The sequence below is a fragment of the Coenobita brevimanus genome, chromosome 101 (genome assembly GCF_032717465.1).
Source record: "Coenobita brevimanus isolate Jiangsu-jjx chromosome 101, ASM3271746v2, whole genome shotgun sequence".
NCBI lineage: Eukaryota > Metazoa > Arthropoda > Malacostraca > Decapoda > Coenobitidae > Coenobita > Coenobita brevimanus.
The window spans coordinates 57219874-57240020 of record NC_137054.1 but is presented as its reverse complement, the minus strand read 5'-3'; the positions used below and the strand labels follow the sequence as shown (position 1 = coordinate 57240020).

At 44.0% G+C, this 20147-nt stretch overlaps 1 protein-coding gene across 1 annotated transcript in view; it reads right to left on the bottom strand.

The window, feature by feature from the left end:
* LOC145415104 (nuclear transcription factor Y subunit gamma-like) overlaps positions 1 to 20147 on the bottom strand; it is a 162653-nt gene that overhangs the window by 11329 nt on the left and 131177 nt on the right. Inside the window, exon 6 of the mRNA XM_080284523.1 lies at positions 10284 to 10469. Coding sequence (XP_080140649.1) covers positions 10284 to 10469 — 186 coding nt within the window. The remainder of the gene's footprint in view (positions 1 to 10283; positions 10470 to 20147) is intronic.

Genomic DNA, 20147 nt, shown 5'->3' with positions numbered 1-20147 from the left:
TCCATATAATTAAAAGCCACTCTCATGTTGGTCAATAATTCATAAGTTCCTCCAATGATTCTGTTTCTATGCTTTTCTGGTGACAAGTCATCCTGAATAATCACTCCCAAGTCTTTTCTTTGACTAATTATCTCATTGCCCACTTTATATGTCCAGTGTGGTCCTTTTTCACTCATTCCCACTTCTAATACATGACACTTCTTGGCATTAAAATCCATTTGCCAAGTCTGGCTCCTGGTGTGGAGTTTGTCCATGTCCTCTTCCAGTTTTATACAACTGTCAATACATTTAAAATGTTTCATGATTTTAGCATCATCTATGAACATATGCATGTAACTATTCAAACCCTCTGGCAAATCATTTATATACTGTATACCAGAAACATTACTGGGGCTAAGACAGAGCCCTGGGGTACTCCACTAGTCGCGTTTCTCCATTGCGAATCCTTGTCTTTTATAACTGTTCTCATCTGCCTTCCTATCAAATAATCTCCCATCCACTTTAATAGTTTCCCATGCACCCCTCCAAATGTCTTCAACTTTCACAGCAGTCTCTTATAGGGCACCTGTCAAATGCTTTCTTGAGATCATGATAGACACAATCTGCCCATCCCTCTCTCTCCTGTATGATGTCTATTACCCTACAGTAGAAACTTTAATAGGTTAGTAACATATGATCTTCCTTCCCTAAAACCAAATTATCTTGGTATTATCACTTCATTTTCTTCTAAATAATTTATCCATATTTTTCTAACAATATTCTCACAAATTTTGCATACAACACTAGTAAGTGATACAGGTCTGTAATTGAGTGGATCTTCCCTATCTCCTCCCTTGAAGATTGGCACAATACTTGCTCTCTTCCAGTCTTCAGGTAACTGCCCATTTTCCAGTAAGCTCTTCATGATGACATAAACAGGCCACACTAACTGGTCTGCACATTCCTTCAGGATCCATTAAGCCACACCATCTGGTGCCATTGCTTTTCTCACATCCAAATCCCTGATCAACTGTAGAACCTCATTCATCTCAACTGCAATTTCATCCATTCCCGTCATCCTGGGTTCCATTTCAGGTTCTCTATACTCCTCTTCCAACACACAGACTGACTGCAGCTTGTTGTTCATTATTTCGCACAATTCTTCTCTTTCGTAGTTTCATCTCCATCCCACAATCGTATTATACTTTCTTTAACTTTCATTTTACCATTTACAAACCTATAAAATAGTTTTGGCTCTTCTTTACATTTAATTACAATATCATTTTCAAATTTCCTTTCCTCCTCTCTCCACACCCTTACATATTCATTTCTTACCTGCCTGTACTCCTCCCAAGCCCTTTCACTATACCTTCCTCTCACTTTATTCCATGCTCTTTTTCTTGCCTCACATGCCATTCTACATCTGTTGTTAAACCATTCTTTCTTCCTTTCCATAGCTGTGGAGAATTTTGGACATATTTACTAACTCTTGCTTTATCTATACTTCTATTCCTCGATGTAATGAACCCCGGTATTGCGAATTTCAGATATAACGAACGGCCAAACTGTGACTGAACTTCCCTGGATTTTGTGAACAAAGGTCGCTAAATGAAGGGGGAGTTCAGCAATCAGCCCACGGTGACAACAGCATCCCTTTCTGGCACAGTAAATGTACTTCAACAGCATCCCTTCCTGGCACAGTAAATGTATTTCAACAGCATCCCTTCCTGGCACATTAAATGTACTTCAACAGCATCCCTTCCGGGCACAGTAAGTGTACTCTAACAGTACCAGATTATACTGTATTCTTATTACAGGTATCACATTTATATGTACAACTTTATACAGTATTGTATTTACATGTACAGCTTCATAAACCATTGAATTTTCCATGTAAAGCTTTACAGAGTTACTTAAAGTTATGTCTGAGCACACAGAACCAAACGACTCCCCTTATGTAGCGAACTGAGTTCAGTAATCCTTCGGAAATACCGACCCCTCATATAAAAAACTTTTGGACATACTGAACCACCCCTCCCCCCCAGTTAGTTCGTTCTATCGTGGGTTTACTATATTACTCATCAACATTCGCGATCGCATTCATTTTACTCCAGTCTACATTTTGGGAAAAGTTCCTCAGGGAAGCAAAGTCTGCCTTCTCATAATTGTATCTATTATCTCTGTGTTTTCCATCTCTTTCTCCTACCCTTTCTCCCACCATTTCCATCTCAATAACTAGATGATCACTTTTCCCAAAGGGGCATTGGTAGGTTTTTTTCCTCACATCATATGGGTCCTTTGTTAATACTAAAGTGCACCTTGATGGTTCATTGTCTCCTCTAACTCTTTTATTTTCTTTAATTGGGTTAGCTTGTTTTCCACCACCAATTCCAATAATTTATTTCCCCATGATTCCCCACTGTTCCCAGCATCTATACTTTCCCAATCAGCTTCTCTACAGTTAAAATATCCCATTATTGTTAATCTATTTCTTCGTTCAATTAACATCTTTGGTTTAATGAAAAGGGGAAAAAGAAGTGTGTGGTAATCATAGGGGCATTTGTCTTCTTAGTATAATAGGAAAAGTGTATGGTAGGATACTTATTGACAGAGTTAGAGAAAGAACAGAGGAATTAGTTGGAGAAGAACAGGGAGGCTTTAGGAAGGGAAGAGGTTGTGTAGATCAGATATTCATTCTTAGATCTTTAGTGGAAAAGTTTCTAGAGAAGGGAAAAAAGTTGTATGCGGCTTTCATGGATTTGGAGAAAGCATATGACAGGGTGGATAGACAAGGATTGTGGAAAGTATTAAGAATATATGGAGTAGATGGGAAGTTTTGAATGCTGTGAAGAGTATGGATGATGGTGCGAAGGCTGCAGTGCATGTGGATGGTGAAGAGTGAATTTTTCTCTTTCAAGGTTGGGTTGAAACATGGATGTGTCATGTCTCCATGGTTGTTCAATCTGTACATGGATGGGGTAATAAAAGAGGTACAAGGTAGGGTAGTCGATGTTGGAGTGGCCCTGGTGAGAGAGGGTAGTGTTTGGAAACTCCCTGTACTGTTGTTTGCAGATGATACTGTGTTGCTGAGTGAAGATGAAGGGGAGCTGCAAGGCTTGGTGGATGAGTTTGGAAAAGTGTGTAAGAAACGGAATCTAAAGGTGAATGTAGGGAAGAGTAAAGTGATGGTCTTTAAGAGAGGTGAAGTCAGTGAATGTAGCAGCGAGGTTGGATGGTGAGGAATTGGAAAATGTGAGTACGTTTAAGTACTTGGGTAGTGTGATGAGTAAGGATGGAGGTTTGGAAGTGCTTGAAAGGGTACAGCAGGGAAGAAAGGTTGCTGGTTCTTTGAAAGCAGTGATAAGAAGCAGGGAAATGAGCATGGAAGTGAAAAAGTCACTACGTGACAGTATTGTGATACCAACTCTAACGTACGGAAGTGAAGCTTGGACGTTGTTGGAAGGACACAAGTCAAGAGGGAGAGCAGGGGAAATGAGTTATTTAAGAGGACCCTCTGGAGTCACATGAAGAGACAGGCTGACAAATGAGAATATAAAGGAGCGTTGTGGTGTGGACGTGGATGTGATAGGAAGCATTAGGAGGAATACACTGAGGTGGTTTGGCCATGTGGAGAGGATGGAGGATGAAAGACTGACGAAGAGAGTGTATGTGAGTGAGGTGGAGGGGGGAAGAGGGAGGGGGGGGCCAAAGATGAGATGGAGGGATGGGGTGGAGAGGTATATGAGAGAGGAAGGGTGAGTTAGGAGCAGGGCAGTGAAATGGCAGGGGACAGGGCAACGTGGAGGCGATTTGTTTGTGCCCACCCCAAACGGGATTGAGGCATCTGGCAATAGACAGATAGATAGATATATATATGTATGTGTATATGTATATAAATATATATACATATATATATATATCTATCTATCTATCTATTGCCAGACGCCTCAATCCCGTTTGGGGTGGCCACAAACAAATCGCCTCTAAGTCGCCCTGTCCTCCGCCATTTCACTCCCCTGCGCCCAACTCACACCCCCCTCTCTCATATACCTCTCCACCCCATCTCTCCATCTCATCCTCGGCCTCCCCCTCCCTCTTTCCCCCACCACCTCACTCACATACACTCTCTTCGTCAGTCTTTCACCCTCCATCCTCTCCACATGGCCAAACCACCTCAGTGTGTTCCTCATAACGCTTCCTATCACATCCACATCAACACCACAACGCCCCTTTATATCCTCATTCGTCAGCCTGTCTCTCCATGTGACTCCACAGGCTCCTCTTAAATAACTCATTTCCACTGCTCTCACTCTTGACTTGTGTCCTTCCAACAACGTCCAAGCTTCACTTCCGTACGTTAGAGTTGGTATCACAATACTGTCATGTAGTAAGGGGTGGAAGACGTATGTAAGATATTCACGGAAGAGATAAGCGCAGCATGTGAGGTGGTTTGTGGAGTGAGGAGGAGATGCAAGGGTGTGCAAGGGACAGCATGGTGGAATGATGAGGTGAAACGAGCTGTGGAACAAAAGAAGAAGGCATATGGTGAATGGTTGGCAAGTAGAGGTAGGGGAGAAGATGAGAGAGAGAAGAGAGAGGTATATGTGAGCAGGAGAAGGGAGGTTAAGAGACTGGTGAAGGAGAGTAAGAAGAAAGTGGATGAAGAGTTTGGGAGGAATCTGAGTGTGAAATCGAGGGAGAGTAAGAAATTGTTTTGGAAGGAGGTAAAGAAAGTAAGGCAGTGTGAAAGGGGAAATAGTAGGGGAGTGAAAGATAGGAATAATAGATTGTTGGTGGAGAAGAGAGAGAAATTGAGGAGATGGAAGGAGCACTTTGAGGATTTGTTGAATGTAGAGAGTGAGAGCAGTGTGAGTATAAGTGGTTGGGGAATGGCTGGGAGAAGAAGAGATGAGAGGAGGGAGGAAGAGATCAGTAGGTCGGAAGTAGTGGAAGCGGTGAAGAAGATTAAGCTGGGAAAGGCCCCAGGAATTGATGGAGTGTGTGGTGAAATGCTTAGGTATGGGGGTGAGATTGTTGTGGAGTGGATATGGAAGTTGTGTAGATTGGCTTGGGAAGAGGGAAGGGTTCCAGAGGACTGGAAATCAGGTATAATTGTTCCTCTGTACAAAGGAAAAGGGGAGAGAGAAGTATGTGGTAACCATAGGGGTATTTGCCTTCTTAGTGTGACTGGTAAAATATATGGTAGAATACTCATTGATAGGGTTAGGCATATGACAGAGGAGCTAGTTGGAGAAGAACAAGGGGGATTTAGGAAGGGAAAAGGGTGTGTAGATCAGATATTTGTTCTAAGATGTTTAGTGGAGAAGTATCTAGAGAAGGGAAGGAAAGTGTACGCTGCCTTCATGGACTTGGAGAAAGCTTATGACAGAATAGATAGGAAAGGTATGTGGAAGGTATTAAGAATATATGGAGTGGAGGGGAAATTGCTGAGTGCTGTGAAGAGTATGTACGAGGGAGCTAGGGCTACGGTGCGAGTGGATGGTGAGCTGAGTGAGTTCTTTGATCTCGATGTGGGACTGAAACAGGGGTGTGTAATGTCTCCATGGCTGTTTAATATATATATGGATGGGGTCGTAAAGGAGGTACAAGGTAGGGCAGTGGATGTGGGGGTGGCCCTAATGAATGAGGGTGAGATTTGGAAGCTTCCGGTGTTGCTCTTTGCTGATGATACAGTATTGTTGAGTGAAGATGAATGGGAGTTGCAAGGTTTGGTGAATGAATTTGGGACAGTGTGTAGGAGGAGGAAGCTGAAAGTTAATGTAAACAAAAGTAAAGTTATGGTGTTTGAGAGGAATGAAATCACAGAGTGTGCAGTGAGGTTGGATGGTGAGGATATGGAGAATGTGAGTGCATTCAAGTACTTGGGTAGTAAGATGAGTAAGGATGGAACTTTGGGGGATGAAGTACGTGAAAGGGTACAGCAGGGAAGGAAGGTTGTTGGCACACTGAAAGCAGTGATGAGAAATAGGGAGGTGAGTATGGAAGTTAAGAAGTCTCTGCATGATGGTATTGTGATCCCTACCCTGACGTATGGAAGCGAGGCGTGGACCTTGCAAGAGTGAGAGCAGTGGAAATGAGTTACTTGAGAGGAGCATGTGGAGTGACATGGAGGGACAGGTTGACGAATGAAGAAGTGAAGGAACGTTGTGGGGTAGATGTGGATGTGGTTGAAAAGATTAGGAGAAATACACTGACGTGGTTTGGACATGTGGAGAGGATGGAGAGTGAAAGACTGACTAAGAGTGTGTATGTGGGTGAGGTGGAGGGAGGGAGAGGGAGGGGTAGACCGAGGATGAGGTGGAGGGATGGAGTTGAGAGGTATATGAGGGAGGGAGGGGTGAGTTGGGGGGAGGGGAGTCAAATGGTGGGTGACAGAGTGACTTGGAGGCGTTTTGTCTGCGGCCACCCTTTGCGGGATTAGGGCGTCGGGCTATAGATAGATAGTAACTTTTTCACTTCCATGCTCACTTCCCTGTTCTTATCACTGCTTTCAAAGAACCAGCAACCTTTCTTCCCTGCTGTACCCTTTCAAGCACTTCACCCTCCAAACCTCCATCCTTACTCATCACACTACCCAAGTACTTAAACGTACTCACATTTTCCAATTCCTCACCATCCAACCTCGCTGTACATTCACTGACTTCACCTCTCTCAAAGACCATCACTTTACTCTTCCCTACATTCACCTTTAGATTCCGTTTCTTACACACTCTCTCAAACTCATCCACCAAGACTTGCAGCTCCCCTTCGTCTTCACTCAACAACACAGTATCATCTGCAAACAACAGTACAGGGAGTTTCCAAACACTATCCTCTCTCACCAGGGCCACTCCAACATCCACTACCCTACCTTGTACCTCTTTTATTACCCCATCCATGTACAGATTGAACAACCATGGAGACATGACACATCCCTGTTTAAACCCATATATATATATATATATATATATATATATATATATATATACCTCTTTTATTACCCCATCCATGCACAGATTGAACAACCATGGAGACATGACACATCCCTGTTTCAACCCAACCTTCAAAGAGAAAAATTCACTCAGTTCACCATCCACACGCACTGCAGCCTTCGCACCATCATACATACTCTTCACAGCATTCAACAACCTCCCATCTACTCCATATATTCTTAATACTTTCCACAATCCTTGTCTATCCACCCTGTCATATGCTTTCTCCAAATCCATGAAAGCCGCATACAACTTCTTCCCCTTCTCTAGAAACTTTTCCACTAAAGATCTAAGAACGAATATCTGATCTACACAACCTCTTCCCTTCCTAAAGCCTCCCTGTTCTTGTCCAACTAATTCCTCTGTTATTTCCCTAACTCTGTCAATAAGTATCCTACCATACACTTTTCCTCTTACACTAAGAAGACAGATGCCCCTATGATTACCACACACTTCTTTTTCCCCTTTTCCTTTGTACAAGGGAATAATTATACCTGACTTCCAATCCTCCGGGACTCTACGTTCCTCCCAGGCCAATCTGCACATTTTCTACATCCATTCTACTACTATCTCTCCCCCATGCTTCAGCATTTCACCACACATTCCATCAATTCCTGGGGCTTTCCCCAATTTAACTTTCTTCATTGCTTCCACAACTTCTATCCTACTGATTTCTTCCTGTCTTCTCACCTCCCTCCTTCTCCCAGCCATTCCCCAGCCACTTATACTTGCATTACTTCCATCCTCTATGTTCAACAATTCGTTAAAGTGTTCTCTCCATCTGCTCGCTTTTTCTCCCTTCTCCACTAGTAATCTACCATATTTATCTTTCACTCCCCTGCTAACTTCACTTCCACACTGTCTACCTCTTTCCAGAACATTTTCTTACAGTCCCTCCACTCTACACTCAAGTTCCTTCCAAATTCCTCATCCACTCTCTTCTTGCTCTCTCTTACTAATCTTTTCACCTCTCTCTTTCTTTCTACATATAACTCTCTCTTCCGCCTCTCAACTTCTTCCACGCCCCTATTTCTAATCCATTCATTGTATGCTTTCTTCTTTTGTGCCACAGCCTGTCTCACCTCTTCATTCCACCATGCTGTTCCTTGCACACCCCTCCATCTTCTCTTCATCCCACACACCACATCACATCCTGCATATATTTCTTCTATGAATATGCTGCACACACCTTCCACGTCCCCCATCTGCTCCAATTCATATCTGCCCAATCGTTTCTCCACTTCTCTCTTATACTCTGCCTTTTTCTCATCTTCTTGTAACCTTTCCACTCTCCTTACAAATACTCTTTCTTCCCGTCCTTCCCTTCTTCTATTTCTCCATCGTAATTGGATCTTGATTCTGGCCACCACCAAGTAGTGGTCAGAAAGTCCACTCCCCCAACCTCTATAAGCTCTTGCATCCATTACACATTTTCGCATCCTTTCATCCACACACACATAATCAATCTTGCCTTCCTTTCATTCAGTTCACTACCCACCCTTCTCATCACTCGCCATGTATACATGTGGATCATTTTATGCCTGATGAGGGTGTTGGCTATCACCAACCCCCTCCCAGCACAAATGTCCACTAACGCACTGCCATTCTCATCTATCTCAGCAGGCACACCCCACTCACCAACTATTACATCCACCTTCACATTCCCTACTTTACCATTCATATCACCGATCAAAAACACTCTCTCATTCCTTCCAAACTTTTCCATGCACACTTCCACATTTGTCCAGAACTCTTCTCTCACTCTGCTTGCACGATCTTGCGTTGGCGCATACACACACACAATAGCCCAATTGCAGTCTACTCTCTTTTCCTTAAAGTTGTGTTGCACATGACCACATCCACTGCTTCACCAAACTTTAGTACTGTATTCTCTCACCTTTTTCATTCTTTATACCATATGTTTATCCAAGGTACATACTTTTATTCCTTGTGCTGATGCACTCACGTGGCCATAAAAATCCTTTTTCAAACCACAATCTCATCATCCCCGATACCACCAACCAAACATACCAAATCATCCCCGAATCTATGTTTTTCTTCATCATCCAAGCCAACTTGTGGGGCATATGCCAATAATGTTCCTATCACCAATTTTCCAAATCTTCATTTCAACATATGAATCCTTTCAATTACTCCCACTATAGTCATAATATATCTCATCCATTTCACTTCAAAATGCATGCCCACCCCACCATATCTGTCCATACTTCTGCAAAATAATTTTTACCCACAATCCTTCCCAACATTCATCCTTGCTGAGTCTCTTCACATCTGACTTCCTGTAAGCATGAGACATCCGTCAACCTCTGGCTCGAGGGTTCCATTACCTTCCCCTTTCTACCCCACATACTTCTTACATTCCAAGATGCCACTCTGAGCCCTTCCGGTGATTTACTTATTTCATGCTTGCTTTTTATATTATACTTGATTTTTGTCACAGTAAACAGAAAGTGGAGACACACTACAGACTCAGCACACACAGCCTTGAGCCCAGATGGAGGAACAGGGAGCCATAGCCCATCAGCTGTGGCCAGTGTCTGTGCCATGGGTCTTGAGGCACCCTGCCAGGGCAGCCACAGGGACATCCATCCAAGTGCGTCTTGGTACTGTGACTGTCCCAGTATTGTGCTCCCAATGATAGAGCAGCCTCCTGAGGCACTACACCCATGTTCAGACCCCTCACTATTAGGCAGAAGTAACAGCCTGCAAATCACAATACCCTATACCCTCTGGCACAGATCAAAGCCCTGGCCCACAATTGTGCTGATGGAGCCCACCTCACACCTCCCCTCATGTCTGCCAATGGGTAGCAGGGGCAAAATTTTCCAGATACACGCCCCTGCTGGTGACAACCCCTTTGCTGTAGTAGAATACGATGTGTGGGACTTGACGTGTATGTGGTGTGGTGTACAGAAGACAATTAGAGAAATGTTTAGGAAAGTACGTTGGCCTCCTCTCCATTTAACAACACACTGGAAAAGTCAACAAGGGGAGGGGGGATGGTCAAGACAGTCCTGAGAGCTAGTGCTCCCCTTATTACCAGCTTTCCCATCATCCTTGGGAGTATTGCCCTGATTGTCTAGTACTACAGCCTACTCCCTATAATGTGACTTGTAAAAAATGAAAATCACCATGCTCCATGCCAGTCTCATTGTTAAAATTGTAGCAGCATATTCTTCTTATAGTAGTGTTTCCTAGGGTCAACTGTAGCCATTATTCTACTACTGTGTGTCCCTAAAAATACAAAGTCAATGTTGCTAATTAAATACCTGTTCCACCTCCCTAACTTACTGGAATCTGCTGCACTTGTCCATCAGGCCCAATAATCTGTTGTATAATCTGAATGCCCCCACCAGTCTGCTGCGTGGTCTGCTGTGCCTGAGGCTGGTTCTGTTGTGGTTGCGTCTGGGGCTGCAGCTGTATGATCTGTGGTGCTTGCTGTGGCTGCGTTGTGGTGGCTGCTGTAGTTCCTGATGACTGTTGTAAATCAAACAGGTAAATAATCACCTTCACCATCTAATCATCAAAGCTCACCTTATTTCCCACACAAAGATGGGTTAAGGCAGAATCCAGACACATGGAAAGAGAAAATACATAAAATTTAGAAAATGATCAACAGTATGCCCAGTGACATGGGCAACACATTCATATTTGTATCACTCAAATACCCTGGAATCTTGGTTCACCTTAAGCCAAACCAACAGTAGATTTTTCTTGTTTCTCTCCCTTTCCTGCTGAATGTGATTCACATATACCTGATAGATAGTTGCTTATGACACACACACACACACACACACACACACACACACACACACAAAGTTCCTTCCTACAGACTTCATCATAAATACTTCATCCAAACAACTTTTTGTCAATTTCTGAATCTCAGCAATTTCCATACATCATCATCTCACACACTCACTTGTCATATCCATCTACCTTTTCTTGGTCTATCATGCCTCTTCCAACCTTCAAACTCATTAACATAAACCTGTTGCATCACCCAATCTCTTTTACACTACTCACTATACGCTTTCTTGCTCCACCTCTTTTGTTAATCAAATCGTTTATCCTAACCACTGTGTGTAATCAAAACAGTTCCTTAAAAGTCTCATTTCCACTGCCATTATCCATGACGTTTAGCACTCTCTCCACACCAGTCTCACATTCGTATGTTAACATGGGCACTGAAACATCTCCAAGTATTTCTCTTGAAGCCTGAAAACTCACATCAATTATATTATTGCAACAGCCACCTTTCTTCCTTATGCCATTCTGATTCCACTCACTTCCTTTGTACTACAACCTTTCTTTACTATTACAGTCACGACTCAGTCCAGTAAACCCTCGCTTTACCAAACCCCACAAGACTGGATATCGGCTTTAACATACATTTTGAGGACCCCCAGACAAACCGTCATACATACCAGATACCACTTGTTTAATGGAAAACTCTGGGCCTGATAGACACTTTTCTGTATTTAAAATGTGGAGTCCATTATACGGAGCACAGTGTGCATGCCTAACAAATCATTTCCTGCACGCAGTGTGACTCAGAATGCAGTTACCAATGATGGTGGGGGTTTTCCCACCTGCTTGGGCTAGGCTGGCAGTGGAGCATTAGGCATTTGGGGCTATTCCTGAAAGGCCTGGGCAGGAAAAAGGCTGTGGATACACTGTACCACAAGTGGCCAGCACTAGTCTAGCTGTGTCTTTTGTTGTGTTAACATCTCTGCATCCACATCTCGTGTCTCTCGAATGTAAAAAATGTTACCCCATAGTGTTTTGTAAAAAATGGCTTCTTGTAAGGAATCACCTACCCCCTCCTCTACTGAGAAAGCAAAGAGAAAGATTTTAAGCCTTGAGGAGAAAATGGAAGCGAATAAGGCCCATGAGAAAGCTATGAGCAGAAGTGACCTCAATCGCAAGTCTGGGTTTATGAGATTGACTCTGCAAGATATCATGAGGGTCATGAACAAAACAAAGGTGGTTCTGATAAGATGGAAGGTGTGAGGAAGGCTAAGGATGTGTTCAGGAGCAGGAAACTGCTCTACAAGAAACCAGATGAAGCAATGTACAGGTGGTACACACAGGACTGAGCTGAGGGTGTTCCTGTAGGTGGCCTGGATATCCAACACAGCACAAATGCTTGCCATTCACCTTGAGTTGAGAATTTCGAAGTGTAGTGATGGCTGGCTGTAGAGGTTCAAGGGGTGCCACAGCATTGTTAACAAGGCCATAACTATGGAGATGCTCTGTGCCAATGTTGATGCTGTGGAGCTATTCGTCCAGCATGTTTGGATGCTGATGGGGAAGGGCCTGTATGAGTTTAAAATTTAGCTCTTCTGGCATACTCATTCTCAAAATACCCAGGCTTGCAAAGACACTGGCAGCACTCCAGCGCATAAAACAACACAGGAGCATCACTCCATTGTGGCCTGTGAAAATGCTGATGGCTCTCACTGCCAACAACCAGTCAAAGTAGTTAAGACCAAGTGACCTAGGTCATTCAAGGATATTATGGCCAAGCTTCCTTTGGAGTACAGTGGGAACACACCTGCCAAGTTTACCCATGATATCATTAATGACTGCTTCCAACACAGCTCTGACCGTTCCATGAGACACCACCAAAAAAGGTATGGCATCAGTCCTAATGAAATGAAGGCAGTGCTGCTGCTGGACAAAGCTAAAAGGTATGGCATCATCCTAACAAAACAAAGACAGTGCTGCTGTTGGACAAAGCACCAACCTGTTCTTCCTCCGTCAAACTCTGCAGCAAGGATGGATGCATCAAGGCTTTGTTCCTGCCAGCCAACACCATTGCCCTTATCCAGCATATGGGCCAGGGAGTTACACGGAGTGTAAAGAAGCACTACTGGAACTCCACCTCCATCAGTGCCTCGTTGTGAATGAGGATGGGATGGACCAAGAAGACTATGACAAAATGTGGGGTATGAAGACCCTGCATAACTCCAAAGAGTACATCATCAAGGATGCCATTTTCAACTGGGCAGAAGTGGGGAAGAAAGTCTCTCCTGCCACACTGAAAAATGGATGGTGCAAACCCCTCAGAACACCCAAGACTCCAACACCATTACATGATTTTGGGGGACTTAAGTGACTGATGATGGCAGAAATGTTGGCAGCTGCAGGGCAAGGGAACCTTGCTGAGGAGGAGCTCCAAGAGTAGGTGGATGAGGATGGCAGTGTGCCTGACTGCAATTACCAGACAAAAGAAGAAACTGCTGCTGAACTGCAACAAGACAAGTCACATGCAACTGGGGAAGAGGAGGAGGAGGTGGAGGTGGAGGCACCTGGACATCTGTGGCTGGATGCACTGATGCAACACACACAATTCCCACCATCATATACCAAGTTCGTGGGTCTATTGCTCACCATTATAAGGTTGGAGATAATGCAGAAACCAAAGCAGACCCAGGCTAAGATATCTCAGTTTTTCAAGTCTGTGCCCTTTCATGCCACCATGAGGATCCACACTGAGTAAGACACCTCCAATGTGTCTGTAGCAACAACATCCTCAGCCAGCCTCCACACAGCCTCAGGATCCTGCAATACAGCCTCCAAGACCCCAATCCCCAGCACCTCAGGACTCAACCACAGGTGACACCAAAGCCACCAGAAACCACCTTTGCTCACTCTGATGATGAATTACAGTTAACTCGTCTATAACATATGGGGAGAGTGGGTGTGGAAGTCTACATTCACCTATACAGGTACAGTGTACAAAACAGAGTTTCCTGTCCTTTTTACCCCAACCTGGCCTTCTCCCTCTCAAGACAGCAGAGTTGTTTTGCACAGCTGTAGTAATACAGTGATCTCTTGGTTATCGTGCATAACTGGTAGCACGTCTAGTGCGTGATAAGAAAAATGATAAAAAATAATAAACGCATAAAAACTAAGCGAATTATTCTAACTGGTACTGGGCACCCCACTTGTAAACCCAAATATTCCCTTTTACAGCAAATTAGACCCACTAACAACATATATGCAGTTATGGTACCACACAAACACACAGACATGGTTAGGTTCACAGTAAATGATGAAAATGGCACAGTAAGAAACACGTACCATATAGAAACCTGAGACAGGCTTGAGGTAAGGGGTTCTGAGGGTAGAGGGTAGAGTGTTAGTGGTCTCCACCACCTGGGATTAACTCGAGTAGGGCCTCAATTTTGAATCCCTCAAAGACATCAGAAACCACATATTTTGCACCATCATTATTGGCAGAAACCAGCTCAGGTGAGTGATAAAGTTTTTAGCAAAAATGTGCAATAATGAATATTTTTAGCCAAAAATGCATGATAATTAATTTTTTAGCAAAAACGTGCAATAGCGGCAAGGAGTGCAGATGAGCAGTGATAACAAAAACTGCCCTAACCAACTGCATGATAACCAGTAGAACACTATACTGTGCTTGTCATGAAGAAGCGCTATGACAGAGGCATCGGACTTACTGGATTACTAACTTCATTGGACTGGGCTTAGCCCTCACTTATCTGGTATACAGAGGGCCTACTGTATACGATGGGGTAACATCAGCTGAAAGCCTATCACATACCGATTTATCATCTACCGATGAGGATTTAACATGAGTTCCCTGGAAAAATGTTAGGGATCAAGGGCCATATAACCTAAATTCCAAAGAATTCTTACCCCTTTTAGGCTTGCCCTTGGAGCCCTAAGTAGCATCATGCTTTCTACTAGGGGTAGGAGGAGGCCGTAGCACAGGCCAAACAGGGTAGCACTCCTGAGGGGAATGGTAATACTGGTGATAGGGAGAGCTGGAGATCCTGTTTCACTAGCTATCTAACCATTCCCCTTTGCTGACCTTTTTGGTGTGACAGTAACATGGAGAGTAGACCAGCATACTCTCCCAAACATTTCCTCTAACTATCTATGCACCACACCACATGCACTTTACATTTCACACAACGTATCCCACTATGTTACAGGGGTTGGCGCCAGCAAAGGGCATGCGGCTAGAAAACTTTGCCCCTGCTACCTAGTGGCGGACTTCTGGGGGGAGGCATGGCAGGGGTTATGCCGGCATAGATCGTGGGTCCAGGGCGAGATGGGGCTCGGGCCTGTGCTAGAGGGTACAGGGCATTGCAGTTCCCAGGCTGCTGCTTCCGCCCAATAGAGAGGGGCCCGAACCTGGGAGTAGCGCCCCAAGAGGCTGCCCTATCAATGGGTGTATAATGGCGGGATAGTTGCAGTGCCAAGGCGCGCTTGGAGAGTGTCCCTGCAGCTATCCTGGCAGGGTGCACCGAGGCCACTACCACAGCCACTGGTAAGCTGGTGAGCTAGGGGTCCCAGATCCATTGCCTGGACCTGGGACTGTGCAGTGAGTGGGACCTGTGCTATGTCACAGTGTCCCCCCCTTTATTAATATTGAAGATGAAAAAACAAAATAAGTTTCAAAGCAAGCCTGACGACAGTAAATCACCCATGGGGATGAGGGTGGGTTCATGGAATGTGGGAAGTTTGAGGGGAAGAGTGGGGGAAGTCGTTGAGGCATTCAGTAGGAGGTGGGTGGATGTAGCATGTTTGCAGGAAGTCTGGTACAGGGGTGAATCAGCCAGAAAGATTGTTGGGAAGGACTGTTGCTATAAGTTGTTTTGGCAGGGGGGGGGGGGACAGACGGATAGGGAGGTGTTCGTGTGATGGTTGCGGAGAAATGGGTGGAATATGTTATGAATATTTTGAGAGTAAGCGACAGGATATTGGTAGTGAAAATTCTGTTGGGTAGAAAGATAGCTGCGATTATATCGGCATATGCTCCACAGGCAGGATTGGATGAATCAGAGAAAGATAGATTTTGGGATGATTTAATACGTGAGTGGGTGGTATGCGGGATGATGAGACAGTGATTTTGGGAGGGGACTTAAATGGTCATGTAGGTCAAGCAGCACAAGGTTATGAAGGAGTGCATGGGGGATGTGCGTATGGTCTAAGGAATGCAGAAGGGGAAAGGATACTCGAGTTTCGGGAGGCAACGGACATGATTGTGTGCAACACATATTTTAGGAAAAGAGACAGTAGGTTAATTACGTATGAGTTTGGGGGAAATAGCAGTCAGATAGATTATTTTCTGGTTAGGAGGGCCGATAGGAGGTTAGTGAGGCATGTTAAATTTATAGGAAGTGAGGAGTGTGTGCAGCAGCACAAACTACTGATTTGTGATATGGTGCTTGAGGAACGAGTGATGAAAAAGAGGACTTATGTACCTAGGAGGAAAATATGGAAGCTGAAAAACAAAGTAGTAAGGGATGCCTTCTATGGCGAGTTGAGGAGAGTATTGGCTGAACAGGGAGCTGTAGACAGAAGTGTTAATGAACAGTACAGAGCCCTCAAGAACAATTTCTTGAGAGTTACTGATGTAACATGCGGCTGGACGAGAGGACCACCAAGACATAAAGTAACCTGGTGGTGGGACGAGGGTGTAGAAGCTGCATTTAAGGACAAAAGAAGGCTTTTCCGGGAATGGAAGAAGGGTGATAGCAAAGAGGAATATTTGGCTGCCAAGTGTAGGGTTAGAAGAGAGGTATACAGGGCAAAGTCTGAATCACAGAGACAATTACTTGATAACCTAAATCATGGGGAAAGGAAAAATATGATATTTAGGGTGGCAGGTCAAGTGAAGAGGGATAATCGGGATATTATAGGTGAGCAGTGTGTGAAGAATGATGAAGGAAGGGTAGTGGTGAGCAGTGAGGATATTAAAGATGCATGGAGCGAGCATTATAGATGGTTGTTGAATGAGGAGTTTGACTGGGACAGAGAAGGTTTGGAGCCAGCAGATCCAGTGTCTGGCCCTTGGCCTTTGATTGATGCTGCTACTGTGAGTGAGGCAACAGGCAGGATGAAGGTGGGGAAAGCAGCAGGTGTGTCTGGGTTGACTGCTGAAATGTTGAAGGCCTCAGGCGATATAGGGATTAGTTTAGTCACTGACCTGATAAATAGGATTATTTATGAATGTGTTCTCCCAGATGATTGGCTGAAGAGTGTAATTGTAAATGTGTATAAAGGGAAGGGTGATGGCCTGCAAAGAGGAAATTATAGAGGTATAAAGCTTTTAGATCAGATAATGAAGGTAATGGAGAGAGTTTTAGAAGGCATGATTAGAGAAAGAGTGAATACTGATGAGATGCAGTTTGGGTTTATGCCAGGTAGGGGGACCACTGATGCTATATTCATTGTTCGACAACTTCAGGAAAAATATATTGGTAGGAGAAGGGATCTTTATTTTGTTTTTGTTGATTTGGAAAAGACCTTTGACAGAGTCCCTAGAGAGGTGGTGAAGTGGGCAATGAGAAAGCTTGGCTTGGAGGAGTGGCTGGTTAGGGTGGTTATGGCTATGTATGTGGGTGCTCACACCCAGGTAAGAGTGAATGGAGATTTGAGTGATGAGTTTTCCGTGAATGTTGGTATGCATCAGGGATCAGTCTTGAGTCCCATGTTGTTTATCATGGTACTTGAAGCTCTTTCACGTGACTTTAGAAACGGACTCCCGTGGGAGTTGTTGTATGCTGATGATTTGGTGTTGATTGCAGAGAACAAAAGAGAGGCGGAGGAAAGGTTTAGGAAGTGGAGAGATGGCATGGGACACAAGGGTTTAATGCTGCACCGTGGGCATGTTTACCGATGTTTTGCGTGTGGCGCGGGGTTATTCGGGCTCCGACAGACTCTCAAAAAATATTTGCCAAAAATCAGTTATTAGTCCTAGAATATTAAAATTATATATGCTTATGGCACATACCTTCAGCTTTCTCCTGGAATGTTTGTTGAGCCTTCGTCAGTTACCGTAGGACTTGTGGAGACCTCTGAAGTTGGGTAACGAAGTCTCAACTTTACACTTCCCGACAACCCGTAATATGATTACCACAGCCAGATACTAACACTATAAACACTACTCTATGATTTTCAAGTAGTTTGGGATCCATACTCCCAAAAAAAAAACACTATGAAAGCAATGAAAATTATGAGCGCGTCTGACCGTCGCACTTGCGCTAGTTCGCGCTTGGTACTCTGTCATTTATTGTTCATAAAACCCCTCACACTTTATATTTCTATTACTATATAACACTTATATATATCTACAGTCTTTATCCATAAGTTTCCTTCAGTAGTATTAGTTTATTGACACTGTAGGAATTCAATTTCTTTCAGTAAAATACGTAGCATTCACTTTCTCGTCCTGTATACTGGCATTGAGAGTGAATGTCACTTTCATCTTCACTCTCATAACTCATAGTATTCAGACATGCTAGAGTGAAACTTTCACTTTCATTACTCCTAGGGTATATACGTGTATTCTTATAATACTACTCATTTACATTTCTATTTACGTTCTCTATTTCATTTACGTTATTTACATTTCTATTTTATTTACGCTGTGTTATGCACTGTCACTTGAAGTAACTTATAAAACTATTTTCCACTGTTCATGTATATTTACATTCATTACTTTCACTTGCTGTTTACACATTATTTACAATTCCACTTGCATTGTTTTACTCAATAGAAAGATCGTAGTCACTCTTTTATCAATTGTCAGCCCTTTACCTCTTTCCACACGAGGTTTAGTAGGGGGTAAAGGTCACAGGGCCCTTTGCATGGGGGTGAAAAAGTCCCTGAAGTCAGCAAGAGGAAACAGACGTACCCCCACTTCGGAAGATGAGAGTAAACTGATAAGGGAGGGCCAGGTGCAGGCCTACTTAGGGGATATTCAGTGCTACCAACGTTAGCTCTTGAAACAGCTATGTATAGCACTGAAATGATTGGCAGGAAATCTAGACAATACATTATAAATTAGGTAGTTCCAGGTGAATGTAAATATCACTTAGGCTTCCCCCTTCCCTCCTTATATGTATATTTATTACGAAAATAGATTATACGGCATATTTCAAGGGGAAAAAAACAGCGAAAATTAGCGAACGAGTGCAAGTGAGGTGCTGTCAGGTGATAATTAGCCAATTCCAGGTGTATGGCACTCTCACTTACCTTATTTCTTTCTTGTATATATTATTTGGTATAAGAATAGGGCATAGGGCTTATTTCAATGGATGAAATCAGTGAAAAATTCCAAGGAAGATTTACTTAGCGTAGCACGGCCGGGCAGGCGAGAGGATAGGGTAATGGAGGGGGGGTAGGGAGAGGAGTCAAGAATAGGGAGAAATGGCTGAATTGTCAACAATGGATGGGAGTACAGATGAGATTAGGAGTGCTGACTAGTGTTGGACATTGGCAGTACTGATAGATGATACAAGCCCCCACTTGGAAGCCCGGGTGAATTCAAAATAACACAGAATCACAAAAGCGACGCCCCGCGGTATGATCCCTTGCTCCCAAGCGTCACGAAAGTGACGTCCCGCGGTTAAGGGGTTAAGGGTAAATGCAGATAAAGCAAAAGTGATGATATCTAGGGTTGGTGGCGGTACTGTCAAAGACGAGGGAGAGTGGCCATGTGCAGTTTGCCACAAGGGCGTGGGAAGTAATTCCATCTTGTGCAGTGTGTGTGATAAATGGGTGCATAAGAGATGTAGTGGTATCAGAGGTAGACTGCGAGATAATGCTGATTTTATGTGTACGGCGTGTCGGGGTGAGCAAGTGGAGATTGTCAGACGTGAAAGGATTGAACTTGCTGGAGAATCTCTTGAGTGTGTGGAAGAGTTTTGTTATTTGGGAGACATGTTGTGTGCTGGAGGTGGGGCTGGAGCTAGCTCCGTGGCAAGGGTGAGAAGTGGTTGGAAGAAGTTCAGGGAGCTCTTGTCTCTCCTGACATTGAGAGGACTTTCCCTACGTGCTAAGGGGTCTTTGTATGCAGCATGTGTTAGGAGTGTAATGCTGTATGGTAGTGAGACCTGGGCAGTGAAGGAGGAAGATATTCGCAGGCTCAGACGTACAGAAATGACAATGATTAGGTGGATGTGTAGCGCGTCCCTGTGTCCAAGGCCTGGAGGGGCTGGGTTTACGATGGAAGAGTTGAGAGGTAGGATGGGACTGGAGTGTATTGGTGTTGTGATGAGGAGGGGTAGATTGAGATGGTTTGGACATGTGGAGAGGATGGGGGATGATAATTGGGTGAGGAAGGTGAGAAGTGTTAATATTGGAGGTAGGGTTATGAGGGGTAGACCA